A 20,511-nucleotide genomic window follows, 5' to 3' on the forward strand; every position below is an offset into this window, starting at 1 on the left:
GCCACTATGAAAAATCAGTTCTATAGACAGGAGTGGGAAATCGTTAAAATCCCACAGGGCAATGGAAAACCACTCAAATGCAGAAGAAAACTACATAAATCTATGTGAATTCAATATGCTGGAGCTTGAATCGGAATATTTTTCCAATACTATACCATAGTTTGTAACCTGTTCTGTACATTCTCTTCTCCTTGAATCTAGAACCCTTGTCCCCAAAGAACATGTATATTCAGTCCCATTCTTTCATACCATCCACCCATTGCTCTTCTGAGCCAACTCTTTCCCACAGTAGGAATCATGTGGGAGAAAAAAAAGAATGTGCAAAGAAGAATAATCAGCACGTATAGGCTGCCAAACTGACTGGACTGCTTCAGGGGCAAACAAATAATGGGCTATATTACAACTGTGTGAAAAAGTCCTGCACGCTTTCAGTTTTAAGCTGTATTTACATGTTTAATCAACTTTTCACTCATAGAAACCACACAAAAATAGTACTTTGATGAACGTTTCTGTTGTGGAATTGAGACGCATAATTTTTATTAATGTAACCAAAGTCTTTTTAAGGTTTTGAGTGAGTTTATGTGCTAAAACAAACACAACTTCAATTTTTGAGTATGTTAGGATTGAAAGTAGCCAATCAGCAGTGAACTTTGGCTGACCAATCAAAATGCACAGAGGCTAAATCTGTGAGCCAATCAACGCTGTCATACTCTATGACCGGGATGGTGAACCTATGGCACGTGTGCCAGAAGTGGCATGCAGAGCCATTTCTCCTGGCACGCAGAGCCATCACCAGTTGCTCTTCCGGGTTCAGGCACAGCAGTCAGCTGGTCTTCATGCACATTGGCATGCCAGAAAGCAGAAGTGGAGCCACCCGGTGCGCTTGCGCACACTAGGAAAATGATCTTTTTGTTCCAAGGTGCACATGTGCGCCGGCCATTTGGTGATCTGGTTCCTGGAGCGCATGCACACGCAAAAACCAGCAACAGGAAGAGCAACGGCCGTGCGTGCCAAAAGATGTGGAGAGGGGCTCCCGGCCATCGCTTCTTAGCAGAGTAGAGCTGTGGTCGGGGCTTCCCTCCCTCCCCGCCTGAGCGAGCTTCTTGCGTGGCCCCAGCCCTCCAGTCCGTGGCTCATCTGCAGTCCAAAGTGCCTGGCCGGCTCGGGCGCCGCAGAAAAGCAGCAGCAGCCAGAAGAGGAAGGGCAGGAGCGACCACATGCCTGCTGCACCCACTCCCACAACAGCCAGAAGCGGCACTGTGACAGCCGCCAGGGGTGAGGGGCGGCAGAGGCAAGGATGGGCAAGGGCTTCCCTCCCTCCCCACCCGAGCGGAGTACTTGCATAGCTCCAGCCCGCGGCACTGACGTGGATCCACGGTCTGGAGTGCCTGGCTGGTCGGGTGCCCCAGAAGAGCCAGCTGGTTTCCGTGCAGCCCCAGAAGAGCAGCAGCTGCAGCCACAGGGGGAAGGGCAGGAGCAACCGGGCACCCACCGCAGCTGCTCCCATGTCAGCGAGCCATATCCTCGGCGACATCTTTATGAGGGTAGCTCGCTTCCCTGCCAGAGCTCCTCCAGCGTCCCGGCTGGAAGCTGCAGTGCAACAGTCACCGTTACCAGGGACGAAGGGGTGGCCCTTCCCCAACAGTGGCTGTTGCGTTTCCGCTTCCAGATGGTATGCTGGCAGAGGAGCTGCTGGCGGGGAGGCGAGCTACCCGCATAAACGCACCGCTGAGGGCCTGGCAGAATATATCCCGTTTGGACACGGCAGCGCAACAGTCACCACTACCGAGGGCGAAGGGGTGGTGATGGCAAGGACGGGCGAGCCCAGGCTTCCCTCCCTCCCCTCCGCCAGAGCAGGCTTCTTGCACAGCTCCAGCCCGCTGCTCTGATGAAGATCCGCAGTCTGTAGCACTGCCACTTCCAGCCAGGATATATTCTGCCAGGCCCTCGGCGGCATCCCGGTGTCAGGGGTGGCGGTTGTGAGGACGGGTGGGCCCAGCCTTCCCTCCCTGCCCCACACCAGAGCAGGCTTCTTGCACAGCTCCAGCCCGCAGCTCTGATGAGGATCTGCGGTATGGAGCGCTGCCGCTTCCAGCCGGAATATATTCTTCCAGCCCCCCTCCCCCGCCAGCAACTCCTCCGCAACAGCCACTGTTGGGGAAGGGACAAAGGGGTGGCGGTCGCCCATTCTCACCACCGCCACCCTTTCACCCCTGGTAACAGTGATTGTTGAGCTGCTCCTTCCAGCCGGGACGCTGGAGGAGCTGCTGGTGGGGAGGCAAGCTACCTGCATAAAGACGCCGCCGAAGGCCTGGCGGAATATATCCCGGCTGAAAGCAGCAGCGCTCCGGACTGCGGAGCTTCATCAGAGCTGCGGGCTGGAGCCTTGCGAGTAGCCCGCTCGGGTGGGAAGGGAGGGAAGCCCTTGCCGGTCCTTGCCACCACCGCCCCCTCGCCCCCAGCAGCTGTCACAGTGCTGCTTCTGGCTGGGATGCTGGAGCAGCCTGAAGGAGAAGCCACCATGGGGGAGGTGGGCCGGGCAGGCACCAATTGCAGATGCTTCTGGTGCATCTGATGGAACAGGTGGAATGACTACTTGGACCTGAGGTGGCAGTGGCATGGACGTAGGCAACACGCCCAGCAGAGGAGGCGGTGGCAACAGCATTGTAGGGAGCAGAGGGTAATTCCCAAGGGTTGCCCCATAACCCAGGTCGGGAAAATGGAGCCAGGAAATGGGTTTCCCAGGGCGTTAGCTGGCCAAAGCGCGGGCCTTCGCAGGCCGCAATAGAGACAAAGTCTGTGCGCTGTGCGGGGTCGTTGCGAGGCTTGAGGCACAGTGCGGGCCAGCAGTTTCCTCTGTTGCCTCCGAAGGCGGCGGGGAGCAGCAGGCACGGTTGCTGTGGATATAAGTGGAAGGTGCTGGGTCCATTCCCTCCAAAACGGCCGTTATATTCCTCACTAGGCTCCATCTCCCAGGCAGGCAGAGCAAGAGCCCAGGGCCAAGCCCATCAGCCACAGCCTCCATTTCCAAGAGCAACTGTTCATTGACCACCACCACCACCACCCCAGTGTAGTCCAGGAGACAGCAAAGAGCCTCAGGAGGGCGGGGAAGGCTGTTTTCGCTCTCCCCAGGCTCCTTGAAAGCCTCTGGAGCCTGGGGAAGACGAAAAACTGGTCTATCGCGGGCCAAAAGAGAGGGATCGCATGCACATGTTCAGGATGTGCGCATGGGGGGAGGTTGCTCACATAGCATTATGGCTATGGCACGCCCACATTTTGGCACGGGAGCCCAAAAAGGTTCACCATCACTGCTCTATGACTGTAAATAGGCATGAAAAGCATCAAGAAATTTAATTTAGCTCTGGCTGCGGGCAAGGATGAAGCCTTTGCTTTTACCAGTACTGAGCAGTGGCATTGCATCGTTGTGCTTCATGAAGAGGATTACTGCTGTTCAGAAATAGCCAAGAGAGTGAAATGCCATCGCACCACAGTGAGCAGAATGGTTGAAAAATACTAAATAACTGGTTCAGTTGATGACAGGCTCTGCTCTGGAAGACCAAGAAAGTCGACAAAGGCTCTGCAACACATTTTGATGGCTGACAGGAAGCTCACCTCACCTCAGATTACAAGAATTTGGGGTGAAACATGTGATGTAAAAATTTGCACAAGCACAGTGCGTCGCAGACTTCTTGCCAGAGGGTTCAAAGGCTGCAGGGCTCTAAGTAAACATTTGCTCACAGGCACTCACACTCTCGTCGATTTGCGTGGGCCAGGAAGTATGCCAAGTGGACTAACAAACAGTGGGCCAAGGTCATCTTCAGTGACGAGAGCAATTTCTACTTGACTGGAAATCAATGCAATAAGTATGTCAGAAGATTTCCAGCTGAATAATTTAGGCCATACTGCCTGAATCTATCTGTGTAGCATCCATTGTATGTGATGATCTGGGGCTGTATCACTGCTTCTGGTATTGGTCGGATACAAATTGTGCAGGGAATCATGAATTCCAAGCAGTATGTTGAAGTCCTGGAAAAGACCATGCTTCCTTCAGCTTAGCAACTTGTAGGGAAGGACTTTTACTTTCAGGATGACAACGCTCCTTGTCATCGAGCCAAGTCCATCCAGCAGTGGATGAAGAAGCATGGTGTTCGACTCCTGGATTGGCCAGATTTGAACCCAATTGAGAACTTGTGGGCCAAGATTGGTTATGACATAAGCAAGAAGCATCCGAAGACCAAGCAGGAGCTGACTGAATCCATTATTGCAGCCTGGCACCACATTGTCACTAAACATGCAAAGGCTTATACAGTCAATGCCAAAGCGATGCTGCTGGTGATAAGCAATAAGGGTTATTTGCATAGCAGTTAGCATAAAATATCATAAAATCAATGGCCTATCCAAAAAATGTCATAAACCATAAACTGTAAAGCGTGCAGGACCTTTTCACACAGCTGTATATGATCCCACTATTGCAGGAGTAATCCCAGATTAATCCATACCCTTATCCCCAAGTTCATATCACTAAAAGGTAGAGGTAAAATGTTGAACAAATTTCCATTAAAAATGGAAGTTTAAAAAAACATGTTCAGGCTTACACCACTTTTTTCATTCTGCACCCTCTCCCTAGTAGTAGTGAAAAAAGGCACAAATTGTACCTTTTAGTGATGGTATTGTATCAACACTTTCCAGTGGCCCCAGAAGCCTGGAAAAATATTTTTTAAATTATTGTGGCTGGTGGCAAATGGTCTGATCCTGATAACACCTACAGACTGGGGCCATGGTGGCTCACGTGGTAAGATGCTGGGCCTGCGCACCACTGAGGTTGGCAGCTCGATTCCCGTGAGCGAATAAACCACGTAGGGACAAGAAAGGAGCATCCCTGATTGCCTACCGGCATTCAGGCATCTTGCAGGTAAAAGATAATACCGCTCAAAAAAATTCCTTTCACAGAGGCAGGCAGCCACCTCGGTGATCCCTGGCTAACACATGCCACATGCTAAAAAAAATGCCTATAGAAGCTTTATTAAAGAAGAATAACTCTTTAAAAGCAGATCGGAGAGTTACTTCTATAACCTCTTTCAAAACCATATTAATTCAACGGAGTCATCATCTGGAGACAAGACTGCTATGCCAAGAAATGGCTCCATCAATCCCCTGTCCTATCTTAGCATAAACATTTTGAGGACTGGGGTGCCCTCTAAAGGCACTGAGAAGCTTGAAGCTTTGTGCAAATGTAATGCATTAACTGACCTTCAAAAATAATCATTTTCTTGGATTCTTACTTCTTATACCATATTTTTCAGGGTATAAGAGGCACCTTTTTCCCTCCTAAGAGCATGGAAATGTTGGTGTGTTTTATACACCAAATGCAGCCATTTTTTGCCTCCCGAAGCACTGCTCCCACATCTCATTTTTGCAAAAAATGGGTGAAAAACAAGCTGTTTTTCGCAAAGATAGAGGCGTTTTTACCTTCCCTCAGCAGCACTCTGCAGGCTTCAGCAGGGCTGGGGGAAGGTAAAAACGCCTCCATTTTTGTGAAAAATGGCCCGTTTTTTGCAAAAACTGGGGCATTTTTGCCTTCCCCCAGCCCTGCTGAAGCCTGCAAAGTGCTCCTGGGGGCCGGGCAGAACAAAAACCTTTTTTTCTTACTTACCTCTTCAAAATCTTGGTGCATTTTATATACCAGTGCATCTTACAGTCCAAAAAATAGGGTACATTTCTTTCTCCAGTATTTTGGAAACTCTTATTATCAACTTTAATATTCTGGGCTGGCCTCACCAAAAGTGACTATTGCCCCTGATTATGATAGTCCATTATTCATTTTTTTATTTATTCATCAAAATGCTACTTATCTCATGAATCAGGCAACTGATTAATGAGACTTGAAAATTGGACAGTAATACAAAAAACAAAACTTAAAAAAAAACAGATTAAGAGAAATGGACTGAAAGCAACAGAAGGAAATATGAAAGAAAAAAGTACAAGTCCTCCACTAAGGAAACAAAAATCAAATGCACACATATAGGGTGGAGATACCAGGATGATTGTGGTACTTGTGAAAAAAATCTTCCTATACCTATTTACTGAAAACTGAACATGAGTCAGCACTGTGAGATGGCTGTAAAAAAATGATAAATTTAAATTTCTTCAACCAAAATAAGGCTTCCAGGCAACAGCTGATACTTTCCTTTTATTCTCTAATACTGTGTCCAGTTCTAGACTCCCAAACTGAAGGAAACATGGAAACTGAACAAAGCTCAAAGAACACCAACAAAAATAATCAAAATATTAAAAATGTGACATTTAGTTTATTATGGTCACCCAAACAAATACAGGTAGTCCTCGACTTACTACTATAATTGGGACTGGATCCTCCAATGCTAAGCAATGTAGTTGCTAAGTGGGTTATGCCTGATTTTATGATCTTTTTTGCCATGACTGCAAAGCGAATCAAGCAGTTGTTAAGTGAATCCAATCTCCTCATTGATTTTGCTTGTTGGAAGCTTTGAATGATTATTAAGCTAATGATTGTAAGTTGAGGACTATCTGTACCAATACATCAAAACTGAATGTAACTAAAGTAATACACTAGAAGTTATATTAAATTATATTAATACAAAACAACACATGGCTACTCTCACTTGAAGCAACTGTTTACATTCCATCATAGCCAATAAAAAGAGTCTTCTTATATTTCCTGAGATCTCTACCTCCTGATCAGCTAATAGGCAGTCCTGCAATATGATGGTGTAATTTGGGAAATATATATGCAGCCTGATTATCTCCATAAAGAGCACACAGCAGTGCATCACCAACAGCTTTGATTTCCTTTTCACCAATTGGGTAAAGACACTGGTCTTTAAAAATGTTGCAAACGTGGACTTCTGGGGGAGATATGGTGAACTGAGGATGTTTCTGTGAAAATGGAGCAAAGATCAAGGAACCAGTGAGTAGACTGGATCTTGGAACTTCTCTGGTTAAGGAAAGAACAGAAGCTTGCCTACCTATGCTCTGGACAGCTGCTCTTCATGAGGAGACTGCAGTATAGGAATTGTTCAAAAGTTTGAATGCCGGGATATGAAGAAACAGATCATCTTGCTGACAACCACAGCGGTCTTTTGAAGAACACTAAGTTCACAAACTTAGTGTTTGTGAGCTTAGTGCATACTAATCACTTAGATTAATTAACTGGAATTAATCATTATTACAAATCTTTGGAATGACAAGTTTGAAAGGTCTTTAGGTGAGTTTTATCTTCAACTCTGAACAAAAGATTAATTATAAGCTTAATTTTTTTTAAAGAATAAACAACAAATAAAAATTTGATTTAAGAAAGTTATAACTGGATTAAGGATCCAAATAAATTTGGAATATTTTACTATAAAATTTTGGAATTAATTATAAAAAAATAAAGTTTGTCATAGGAAACTGACATATTTTGGCTATTCTGGCTATTGCAAGTCACAGGAAAGATAAATTTTATGATTTTAGAAATGATCTAGATAGGACAACAGATTCTAAGCAGAAAGGGGAAATAACTACAAGTCTGTCCTTGATGTCAGTTAATACTGGTATTTACAAAATGACAGAAAATGTGATAACATTGGAAAAGTTAAAGAAGATATTTGAAAACTGGAGCCAGAAATTAGTAACCTCAATATCAACAGTAAGTAATGTTAGCTTCTATGGATAGATTATATCGAAAAGATGTTAATGAAGGAATGACAGATGAAGAACAAATTTTGACAAGACAGAAAGTACTGAAAGTGGAAGTACAAATGACAGGCCAAGAGAATGATTTAGAAAAGGACACTAGACTGGATATACAAAAGAAACTGGCTGAGGTTTTAAAAATTAAAAGGGAAATACAAATGATAAACCAATAAAATGACTTGGAAAATGTTTTCTTACTGAATGTAAAAAAGAGGGTTGTTAAAATTCTGAAGAAATATACTATGGGATAAAGAAGAATTGAAGAGAAATCACATCCTATGACAATATTCTACTGTTAAGTAAAAGAAATGAGTATAAAATTGGTTTATTTGATCGAGGCTTAAATAAGACTCTCTTTTTTTGCAAATTTCTGGCAACCCTTTATGAACTTTTAGCTGATACCAGGATTAAAAAGTTGATGTTCCATAAATATGCCTATAGATAAGGTATGGGATGAAGAGATATGTGTTTGTAACCTTATGTAGGTTAAGGAGTTACTAGATTTGCAATGAAGGTTGGAAGTCAATTCTTTATATATTTCTATTCTTCTATTAATTTCTTTTTCTTACATTTGTATTCTTTTTTCTGTTCTCATCTCTTGTTCTAAACTTAGTTTGTGTTAGTTTTTAATATTATAATCAAAATTCTTAATAAAAGGTATACTTTAATTTTTTTTTGCAAACCTACCCTCTAAAACAGCAGATGGAATGGGTAATTCTGGGATATAATTCTAAACAAGTAATGGGCAGCGGCAACATAGGGATTGTGGAGCCTGGCTGAAATCATTCTGAAGATCACTATCATGCTGCTTAAATAATTATTTGGCCTGTTTAGAACCACAGCATAAAACTTTTGACCTTGTCAAGTTTAATTTGGATGCAACATTTAGTAAGTGCAGCATATGTCTGTCAATAAGATTTCCAAATTCTGTTTTAAAAATAGTAAAAAAATCAGTGAATGCCATGCACAGGACTGATACTTGTCAATAAGAGGCTGTAAAATAAAGTACTGGTTCAGGCAGATCTCCACATCCTAAATCAAGATTGTTGATTTAGATTGCTTGTTTGGCAAGTAAGCTTCCCGGGGCCTTCCAGTGCACCAGTTTCCAAAATAAGTGCCTTTAAATAACTTATACTAAAATGTTCATGCAGCTAAATGCATTGACTGCTTACAAATCAAAACAGAAATTTAAAGTGTAGATTTGCCCTCGGGATAGGATAGTGATCATAGATCTAGAGCACAAAATTACAATTTAGTTTTAAGTTCAGAATTCTATTTCTCAATCAAAAAAAAATCTTCATTCTAAAAGCATTTTTTTAACTCTTACAGACGGCCAAATGTTTTAAAGCAACCCTTCCAGCACAAATAACAGGGGGAAAATATGTGAGTTGAGTTTGCCTTATTTACAGAATCCACCCCCCCCCCCCCCGGGGTGTAGAATGTGCATTTCCTCAACAATCAGCTTTTGGCTATCCTTTAAAAAGCTGCCTTTTTCATGTATAGCATCAAATTGTGTGATGATCTCATTGAGCAGTTTGGGGTTATGAAATGCCCAAAAGGACCTCCGCACACACAAAGAGACACAGCATGCTACTCTTCAATTAGCAGACATCATTGAAAAGGACCTCAACTTTGGTCCTAGTCCAGTACCTTTTCCACTTCATGAGACCAAGTTTCTGTGCCAAGAGTTGGAATGGTGACACTTGCTCAGCAAAAACCATCCTTCAACGTAGCCTAGGAAAAGTTCCCAGAGTAGCCAAATAGTTGCAACTTCCTAGCAAAAACTATTCAGTACAGGCAGCTTGTGCATTTAAGCGTGCAGAAGCTATCACCTCAGCTGTTACAACATGGTCCCTCGAAATATTAGTTGCCAGGCTATCTGTTACTGGGCCTATAAAAAAAAAACTCCAAAGGACCCAGCAGCAGCAACTCCATCAATACCATAAATGATTCCTTAGGAAACATCTCTGAGGTGATTAGCCACAATCCTCAACATCAAGGATCTAAAAATCAGCATTTAAAACCAAGTGTTTGTAAGTATCTTTCCTTGAACAAAAAAATGAGACTTAGAACATAAAATATAGAGTTGGAAGAGACCTTGGAGATCTTCTAGTCCAACCCAGTGCTCAAGCAGGAGACGCAATTACCGTTCTGGAAAAAATGACTGTCCAGTCTCTTCTTACAAGTAGTGATGGAGCACCTACAACTTCTGAAGGTAAGCTAACTGCAATGATGAAATATTCTGTCAGAAAATGTCTTTAGTTCTATGTTGGATCTCTCTTTAATGATTTTCCATCTGTTACTTCTTGTCCTGTTCTCAGGTACTTTGAAAAATAGTCAACCCCGTCTTATCTGTGACAGCCGCTCAAATAGAAAACTACTCTGTCAACCCTAGTCTTTCTCTTCACTAGACTAAACATACCCACTTCATGCAACCATAGCTTCCAGACCCCTTATTATCTTTGTTGCTGCTCTCTGAACTCTTTCTACATCTTTTCTGTATCATAGTGACCAGAACTGGATGCAGCATTTCAAGCATGGGTCTCACTAATGCAATATAAAACAGTACAATCACTTCACATGATCTTGAAACTATCCCTATTATGTAAATTTATTATTTATTACATAAAATATATTTGCAAATATACAGATCCACAAGGAGTAAGACAGACATTATTTTGGCTTATAATGACAAATAAATACTGTATTTTTTGTAGTATAAGATGCACCCCCCCCCAAAAGAGCATAGAAATGTTGGTGTGTCAGCCACTTTTGGCCTCCCGAAGCGTCGCCCCCCGCATTCCATTTTTGCGAAAAACAACCCCCAGCAGCCCTCTGCAGGCTTCAGCAAGGCTGGGGCAAGGCAAAAATGCCCGTTTTTGCAAAAACAGACCATTTTTCACAAAACTGAGGCTTTTTTGCCTTCCCTCAGCCCCCAGCATTCCTCTGCAGGCTTTAGCAGGGCTGAGGCAAAGCAAAATGCCATTTTTGCCAAAAACGGGATGTTTTTCACAAAAACTGAGGCTTTTTTTTGCCTTCCCCCAGCCCTCAGCAAAACCTTTTTTTTCTTACTTACCTCTTCGAAATCTTGGTGCATCTTATCGGTGCATCAAAACAGTATATAAAAAGTCATGTAAGGTATCGGCTGCCCCATATTACTTTCTTCAAGATACCATAACAGCAAAGTTGCCAAAACACCACATAAATCCAAAGCCCTGAGGCAGTCTTGCCCATAACATCCTAACAGAAACAATATAAGCAAAACTTATAGGAGTTTTGATTAGGAGATTAGGAGTTGTAGCCTAATCCCCTGTCTCTGGTGAATTATTGTAAGATAATTTCTGAAAAATATTGTAATATTTACTTTGAAACACCCTTATCCTTATCATCTCCTCTTGATGTTTGAAAATATATCATCATTTGGTTACTTATTCAAAGACAAATTCAGAGTAGACTATTCTGGTGTTTCAGTTTTATATGAGCTATCAAAATTAGTAAATATATGTTGCATTTATAACTGTCATCCTTACCACAAAGTTTTAAGGCAGCAATCATGAACCAGGACAGTTGTCTCTTTTTTAACCTTCAAATCTATGTGCAAAAACCTGCTTCTGCCCAGATCCTTCCTCAACCATAAAGTTTGATATTGTACTTTCAACAGCCTACCATCAATTAGAGCTTGAGTTTCTTCATCATAAGGAGGTATCTTCTCCATTTCTTCCTCTGCTGCCTTGTCATCTGATGATGGTTTGGGTGATGAGACCTATAGAGACATTAAGCCAGAAGAATACTATTCATTTTTTCAAATCCATCAATAACCTTTGTGGAATAATGAGAAAAAAAGCAGAATAAGCTGAGTAAAAAAGGTTAATTTTATAGATACTGTGTGACCAGAGTTTCAAAGAAAATGCATTACCAAATCAGGAAAACAAAAATAAACCCATGCTAAAGCTAAAAGTAGCAGATCTTTTTTCCCCTTTTTATCATTTTTCCTGCTTCATTGCAGGGTCCACTTTTTTTTTTTTGCATTCTGCTTGTTTAGTTTACACAGCAATGCCATCACTGCATGGTACAACTAGGGATCTGTTGTTCAGTCAGCTTGCTGCAGAGCCTGATGCTGTTTCAAGGCTGAGTGTTTGTGGCTGGCCCAAGGTCACCCAGCTGGGGTCAATGTCTAAAGGAGAACCTGGATCTCCCAGACCAGCCCTTTTCCTGGCTCTCATTTATGTATAACTCCATGCTAACCACTAAACAAGAGTCACTTCAAATATTGCCAGCTTCAAATGAGTGCAGGTATTTCAATAGATACTGTAAAAATGTTTAAATATCACTTTTTCTGCATGAGAAAAGCATGTTCTTTTGCTGGGATGGACTAATCTCAGAGCTCTTTTGATCAAGACTGCTAAAAAGTAATGTTAGCAGAGAGTCCCATCATTTTGAGTAGGGAAAACTATGAATGTGTACGCCCTAAAAAGATGTTACATTTAAAAAGAAATAAAATCCCCCCAAGTCCTTCTCCAAATCAACTCATTCTAATGTTTGTGACTCTAGTCCTCTCCAGTGCTCAGCCTTCCAACTGCAAGATGTACTTGGCTACCAAGGTTGCCCTTGACTTTATGGCATCTTTTAAATCTCTCCTAAATTGTTTAGCATGTAACAGACAACAGTTAGTCTAAATGGTTTGCAAGACAGATAATGACTTGCATGCATAATTCTCTATGGAATATCTGGCTTTACAGGAAAAAAAAATTCTGCAAATAAAGCAAAGCAAAACACAGTAAGAGGAGGCAGACATAATGACAATTATATATTTTTCTCTAGTTTATTTTTAAAGACTTGGAAAGCAATGCAAGGATCTGGGTAGTATGGGAGATGCCACTGAATTATAACTCCTAGCAGCTCCAGATAGCCTGGTCAAAAATGGGGGAACTGTAATTCAATAACTTCCAGAGGAATACATGCTCTTTTTTAAATATTTGGAGAAGTTCCGAACATTAAAGAAAATGTTTATTTTTGCTTAAAATACAAATTTCACCAAACCAGTGTGTTTTTATAGAAGCTCGGTATTAGGCAGAGGTAGGTCTCGATTAGTGTGGTTGATTAATGGTCGCACTAATGGTCGCATGAATCAAATTTGCACTACTCAAAGTAATATTTCTATGGAAAACAAAATTGGTTCCTATTTCACAGAAATAGGCAATTAAAATTTTAAAATATAAATTTTATGGATTTATTAATGAAATACAGTATAACAGTAAAAGAAGATAAACCCATATTCATAGTGTATTCTGCTATAGTTCTTAATTTTCAAGTTTTCTTTGAAAAGAACCTTTCTTTTCCACATTTCACACACAGGATGATTAGCAACTAAAAACTCAGCTATGTGATAGCCTGGTGCTATGGATTTTGGCTTGCTTTAAATGAAACCTGGCATCAATTTATAATTTGCACTAAATCAAATATATTGCATTATTCAAACTTACACTAATCACAATCTATGTTTCTTCTTTTTTTCTTAAGTTTTTTATTTTTCCATTTTCATAACATACAACCACATGTATCCTATTACATAGCTAATGTCGTATTGTATTATTAAATGTTTACATCAATTCTTCTTGCCATCAACTCCCAAAATCAATTATTGGCTCTTCAACCTATGTTTCTTCTATATAGCCTGAAAAGCCCCTTAAGAATAAAGCAAACCTGTCCCTACCTGATTTTATCTACGTATCTAAATATGAAATAGGATTATTTATCATCTAGAAATCTACACTTGCAGAATTCTTTATATAATTTAGGATATTAAGCTATTTTGGAAGCTTGAATATATGCAACTAATGTCGCAAACTTCTGCGATCAGTAAAGATCTTTCATAAGATTTTGTCAAAGTTTAGTAAAACATCTCTTTCCCCTATCCTCAATACATAATCTACTGATCAGTTCTTATCAAGTCATGCAAACCATAAAGAACTGAATAAATAAAATAAGCAAATCTGCACACATTTTCCTGGGGAGCACAACTTTGTAAACACAATCTAGGTTAGGAGTAGAATAAGAAACTTCCTTGTAAATTTCATTGATAGGTATCATACAGCAGTTTAATGTTATACCTTCATCTCTTCATCCAAACTATCATCATCTGTTTCCTCATCTTCCTCATCTTCCTCATAGTCTTCTTCAGGTAGTAACTGGTCCACCTGGGCATCAGACTGAGTATCAGACTCCTCTTCCACTGGAGTATTTTTTGGGGTCTGTACTTCAGCCAAATCCTGTAAAGGGAAAACTGAATTCAGCCTAAAACTACTCCTGTTCATGCACTTGATTACCAACTCAATTTGGCTCTTCAACAACTTGAGAAGCAAGGAAAAATGAGTACTACAGATATTATTTAGGAATCCTAAATAAAAAAAGCATCTTTTGTCTAAGGTACAGGGTATCAAACTCACACCGTCATGTTGCCGTCACGTGATGTTTTGTGACATTTTTCCCCTTCGTGGAGCTGGGGTGGGTGTGGACTGTGTGTGATGCATTTGGCCTGTGGGCCGCCAGTTTGACACCCCCGCTCTAAGGCTTCATAGAATAGAAAGGTCTTCAGTCTTCAATACTGCCTCCCCATACTATTTTGGCCACATCAAAGACTCTTCTCCATAACCTGACTGCTTATGTTGCATGTGCAATTGAGAGTGAAAGAAACTTGATAGAGCTCTGGATATGGGTCAGAAGAAGTTAAACTAGCATTCACTTCATTAAACAATTTGTGGATTCTTCATTTAGCAAATGCATTTGTTAAATGTGGAAAGTAAATTTCATCTGGTTTTTATTTTTTTTGCTTTGCTATTTGTCTGCTCCTGATTGTATCACTTTTCTTTGTAATTAACATTTTCAGTCTTTTTCATCAATTTTAATTGCTATTTACTACCCTTAGTGCTGCATGAGCACTAGGAAGACAGGATATAAATATATTTATGTATTAAATTTCATACTGTGGGGAACAGGCCCACTTCCCAAGGAGAAAGCTTAATATTAATGCCTGCCAAGATTTAAAAGCACAATCAATCAATAAAAGATGCCATCCCCTGAGAATGGGTCTGCCCACCCAGCATGAATCCTGTTATGAAGGAGCAGCTGCTCTAAATATATATTCCAAACGATTCTTCCAGAAGTACTTATTCTCAAGGATTTGAGACACTGACCTCTGTTTTGAACTTCTCCTTGATTGCTGGCCACACAGTGTCCTGGAAATGGCCTCTGTCCACCTGTAAGAAGTTACCCAGCAAGGTCTGGAAGAATAAGAGCAGAAGTAAGCCATTGTATAGTGCTCATGAAAGTACTAATACAACTTACCAAATGCACTTGCCGCTTCTCAGTAAGTGGATGAACTTTGCAAGAAAAAGACAGCATTTCTCTTAAATACGACCAATTTCAATAAGGAACACGACTACAGTAATCCTAATAGTCTCTCTCCTGCCTTCCTTCCTTCCTTCCTCCCCCCCCCCCTTTTTTTTTCCTTTCATGTTCTTTCTTTCTTCCATCTCATATTTGTGACTCTGGGTGGCTTTCAGATAGCTTAGGAGTTGAACTTTGAATATTAATATTTAAAATTCTGCACAACTCTTTAAAATTATACGTGTGTTTAATATGGATTTTTCTCTCTTTAGTCTCCCAAAAGAAAGAAACTGAAGTAAAAAAAAAATCAATAAGTGATTCAATACATAGTTATAACTTCAGAATTTGCTCACATAAATGGCTTGTGACTAGTGCAAAACAGTATTTCCCATGGGTTTTTTTAAAGCTGTGAGCAGCTTTCAATCCACTTTAATTCCAACTAACTGCTGGAAGAGCAAGTTGGTGCAGGGAGGAAGAGGTAAAGTATTATTCCTGGACAATTATTTATTTATTTATTTAATCAATTTATATAGCTGCCCAACTCACACAACAGTGACTCTGGGCAGTGCTTTAATTATAGATAACAATAGGGAAATGTTTCTTCTGCCTTAGACCTTATACTGATCCTATGGGTTAATAGTATTTTGGGTGGAAGAATTAAAAGTAAATTAACTCTCAGCCTCCAAATGAATTTCCATTGTCACATAACTAAAAAATACTTTAGGAAGAGTCTTACAGAATCAACATTTTTTACAGCCCTAGGAAGTAATACTGCAAAGCACAAAAAAATGTAATTGTTCTGCAAATTACATCACCACATGGATGTTAGCCTTGGCTCTCAGATAAATGGCATGTTTTTGCTCTTGACCTTGGAAGATGAACAGACTAGTCATCAATGCAATAAACACTGAAGATCCAGTACCTCTTGCCAGGCAACCAGGCACCCACAAAGAGAGCTACTAAAAACAAATAGGACAAGGCATGGTGGCAATTGCTTAAAGAGGAACTGGTTAAAGAAAATGACTTCACAGAAATGTCTGCTATGCCAAGAGCATCTGACCTGATTTGTACCCACAACTTTTGCTTCCTTCCAAATTTAAAGTGATATCCACTCTGATCTTACATGAAAGAGTGACAGAAAAATCTTGAAACATGAAAACTCCCGCTTGAGTCCGAAGAGCCTTCATTGATAGTTAAGTATTTCCTTTCTTACCTGGGCTTCTGTTTCTGATAAGATCCCATCCCCATCAACATCTAGCTCAGGGTGTGTCTGAAGTTCTACAACAGATATCCTGGAGAAGCAGGAGGGAAATAAAGCCAGTTATGAATGAGAGCCAGCTGGCCAAAATTTTGAGACAGGAACTGCCATAATGAAACTAGGTTTTTTGGTTTTTATTTTAATCAAAAATAGATATTTTCAGCAATAATTGGTCTTGAAGATTTACAGCAGGGGTCCCCAACACGCAGCTACGACCCACTATCGGGCCATGGCATGTTCAGAACTGAGCTGCACAAACAGTGGGCAAGTTCACATGCAGCTCCATTTGTGCGAATGGAGTTGCACATGCTTGCGTGTGCACCTGCCACTCACACAGAACCATCCCCTTCCCCCCTCCCCTGTCCACCAAGCCCGAAAGGATGGGGACTGCTGATTTACACCATAAGGTATTTCTGGCAATTGAGTACCTTGCCTCAAAAAGAGAGAAAGAGCAATTGAGACTGGATTAGACAACCTTCTTTCTTGGAAGTAGGATTAGGAAGTGCTCGGTTATTATTTAAAAATTAGAATTATTGCAAGGTTTGGTTCGTATTACTGGTTTATTTAACGAGAAAGCATTCCTTGTGAAGGTGGTAATGGATGCTCCCCAAAGGAATGGTACAATTAGACACTAGTAGAAGGAAGGAGTAGAATAACTGCTCTTTTTACCCCTTAATTCAGATACTCAAAATATTTCACCATTGAAAAAAGTTGTTATTAGACTCACATTCCATCTGTGTTATCATCCAATTTATAAAAAGCCTCTTCTGCTTTGGCTTGATCCTGTGCTGCTTTTTCAGCTGCTTTCTTTTCTATTGCAAAGCAGATACATAATTTATTTTAAAGAACATATCTTAAAGTGAGGTCACTCTGCCTCTGAAGATGACAGTCACAGCTGCTGATGAAACATCAGGATAACAGAAATCTAGACCATACCCAAAAGCTCATTATTGCTTGAATTTACAGAACAGCTTATCAATTTCTAAAACACCACCATTAAGCTATCAGTATCCACTTAAATTCATAATCCTTCCCTTAAAAAGGTACAATTTACAATTGGCCACTTAGCAACAGTTCAAAGCTTACAACAGACACCAAAAGGTGACATGATCAGATTCCAAATTCTGAGATCTGCTCCCATCCCAGTATCACATGACATTTTGGATGCTTGGCAATCAGCCTGCATTTATAGCGCTTGGCAGCATCCCACAGTTTACAATATTTTTGCCATTTACTTCTGGTTTATAGCAAAAAAAAAACAAAAAACCAACCTCTGGCAAACAATAGGTTGACTTTACAACTGCTACGTTCACTTAATGACCACCAAAAAAAGGTTGTAAAATCATGCATGGTCATCTGGTGACCTGCTTTACGACTGTCGTGACTTATGACCAAAATTGCAGGTTCAATTACAGTTGTAAATTGGGCACTATCTATACTTCCATAAACAACTGAAGATATACACTTCACTTTTCCTATAATTCTGAATATTAAGAGGTATCCAAGATCACGCATATCACTTATGCCAGTGATGTCAAACCTTTTTTTGCTGCCGTGCCAAAAGCATGGGGAGCACAGGAGGGTCGTGCGCCGGTGTGCCACACCCATAATGCTATGAACGCGACCCCCCCCAGCGACCACCCCCCCTGCTTTTGCCACAGTTTTTTTGCCTTCCCCAGGCTCCAGGGGCTTTCTAGAAGCCTGGGGAAGGCGAAAACAGCCTCCCCCCTGCCCCCCGCCCCCCCAAAACCTTCTGGAGGCCTCAGGAGCTTCCCTGAAGCCTCTGGAGGGCAAACAACAGATCTACAGGGAACCCAGAAGTTCAGAAATGGTGACTTCCAGTTTGTCCGTAGGGCTGCTTTTCGACCTCCAGGCCTTCGGGCGGCTTCCCTGAAGGCTCTGGAGGGCGAAAAACGGACCTACGGACAAACTGGAAGTCATCATTCCCGAACCACCGGGTTCACCGTAGGGCTGATTTTCGACCTCCAGAACCTTCAGGCGGCTTCCCTGAAAGCTCCGGAGGGCAAAAACCGGCCCTATGAGCAAACCAAAAGTGACTTCTGGGTTCCCCATAGGGCTGGTTTTTGACCTCCGGAGCCTTCAGGGACCTTCAGGAGGCTTCCATGAAGGCTCCAAAGGGTGAAAATTGGCCCTACGGCCAAACAAGAAGTGACTTGGCATGCACACTGGCCAGCTGACAGAGCAACGCCTCACTGGTTTTTAAAATGACATTTAAGGAAAATATTTTGCAGAACGCTAAACACGGCTGCGTTTCTTAAGCACTGGTTAAACTACTCACATTTTTTTAGTTTAAATCCCTAAAAAAGTTAATGAAATTCGGCTTCCTCTCAACTCCAGCTAACATTTTCTTTGTTAAGAATTCTGTGCTATTTCCTTAAGCTGGTATTGTGCTAGTTTGTAATCAAAACTAAAAATGTAAAAGCAGCCCTTCTGGCACAGGACAAGATGAGTTCAATCCAGCACTCTATAAGAGATACATGATACTGTATCAGATCATAAAGATGACAATTTTCCTATTCTATCAATATCATTATACAAGTGATATTTAGAAACATTCTGTACTAACTGTCCCTTGTTAATGTGGGGTAAGCCGTGTCCATGGCCAAATCTTATAGCATGTAAGCTAAATCTTCCAGAATGACCACTGGCTTACCTGAATGGCCGTTCTCTAGGCGCTGCTTGGAGTGTCCAAGCATAGGTTAACTTCAGCTTGCTGCCCAAGGACTGAGTTCAAAGTTTGTGTAGCCACGCCTCCTGCTCCCTTTAGAGGCCAGTTTTAAAAAAACGAAGGGATGAGTCCTAGAAGGATGTTGTACCCAGGTGTTCTATGTCCTCGTAGGTGGCAACATACGCACCCGCGGACAACCCCAGGGCGGGATTGGACACTCCCACAGCGCCTAGAGAACGACCATTCAGGTAAGCCAATGGTCATTCTCCTAGGCGCTGCTTGGAGTGTCCAAACATGGGACATACCAAAGCTATGTAGTCCCAGGGTAGGAAGAAAGAATGTCCTGGTTAGTGGGAGCCACGATGGCCCGTTGCAAGACCCATCTTCCAAAGGAAGCTTCTGCGGCCACAAAGGAGTCCAATCTGTAATTCCGAATGAACAGAGACAGTGAGGACCAGGTAGCTGCCCTGCGGATCTCCTCGATAGGCGCTTGTGTGGCCCAAGCAGTCATAGTCGTGGCGCTCCTCGTGGGGTGTGCTGTTATACGAGGAGGAACAGGCCTAGCTTGACGTTCGTAAGCTAGCTTAATGCAGGCGCGCAGCCAACATCCTATGGTAGGAGATGACACCTTCCTGCCCATGGAGGTGAGCTGGAATGATATGAAGAATGATTCCGACTTGCGAAAGGAAGCTGTCCTCTTTTTGTAGACCCGCACAGCACAGCGCACATCCAATTTGTGCCAGACACACTCCCTGGTTTGTCTGGGGTACAGGCAAAAGTCGGGGAGGATGACCTCCTGCGTCCTATGGAATGAGGTATTAATTTTTGGGAGAAACGCTGGGTCCAATCGCAGAATGACTGTCCGAATGTATAATACAAAGGTCCTCCCTAACTGAGAGCTCTGCCAGCTCTGAAATTCTGTGCACTGAAGTGATGGCTACGAGAAAGGGAGTCTTAAAAGACAAATGTTGTAGGCTAATGGAACAAATTGGTTCAAATGGCACTGATGTTAAGGTCTGCAGGACAATCGATAAGTCCCAAGTAGGGTATCGGTGTACAGTCGGGGGGCGGAGGTTGGTAGCCCCCTTTAGGAAACTGTGGACCTTTGGGTGTTTGCTGAGTGGTTGAGAAGCGTCTCTGGACAAAATGGTGGCTAGGGCAGCCGTCTGCCTCCGAAGTGTGTTGGGGGCAAGGCCCTTGTCCAACCCCTCCTGGAGGAAATCCAGGATTTGTGGAATGGTCGCTGCTTGGCATCGATGGGACTGACGCCAAGAGGAAAAGATAGTCCATGTTGCATCAAAGATCCGCACCGTAGAAGGTCGTCTGGATGTCTGGATAGTGCAGATGACTTTATCAGAGAAATTGTCCTGCCTCAGGAGGTCCCCCCAAGTGCCAAACAGCCAATTGGAGCCATTGAGGATCCGGATGCAGAATGGCCCCTTGGCTGAAGGAGGTTTGCTCCTGA

The 20,511-nt window shown here is 42.2% G+C and overlaps 1 protein-coding gene across 2 annotated transcripts in view; it reads right to left on the bottom strand.

The window, feature by feature from the left end:
• Positions 1-20,511, bottom strand: part of PRKCSH (PRKCSH beta subunit of glucosidase II) — a 54,596-nt gene that overhangs the window by 16,681 nt on the left and 17,404 nt on the right. For both annotated transcript variants that reach the window (XM_081944446.1, XM_081944447.1), the window contains 5 exons: positions 17,085-17,169; positions 16,313-16,391; positions 14,907-14,993; positions 13,824-13,982; positions 11,380-11,476 (listed from right to left, as the gene is read on the bottom strand). In XM_081944446.1, the coding sequence (XP_081800572.1) occupies positions 11,380-11,476; positions 13,824-13,982; positions 14,907-14,993; positions 16,313-16,391; positions 17,085-17,169 (507 nt within the window). The remainder of the gene's footprint in view (positions 1-11,379; positions 11,477-13,823; positions 13,983-14,906; positions 14,994-16,312; positions 16,392-17,084; positions 17,170-20,511) is intronic.

The sequence above is a fragment of the Natrix helvetica genome (assembly GCF_964273705.1).
Source record: "Natrix helvetica genome assembly, chromosome: 1".
In the NCBI taxonomy this organism is placed as follows: Eukaryota; Metazoa; Chordata; class Lepidosauria; order Squamata; family Natricidae; genus Natrix; species Natrix helvetica.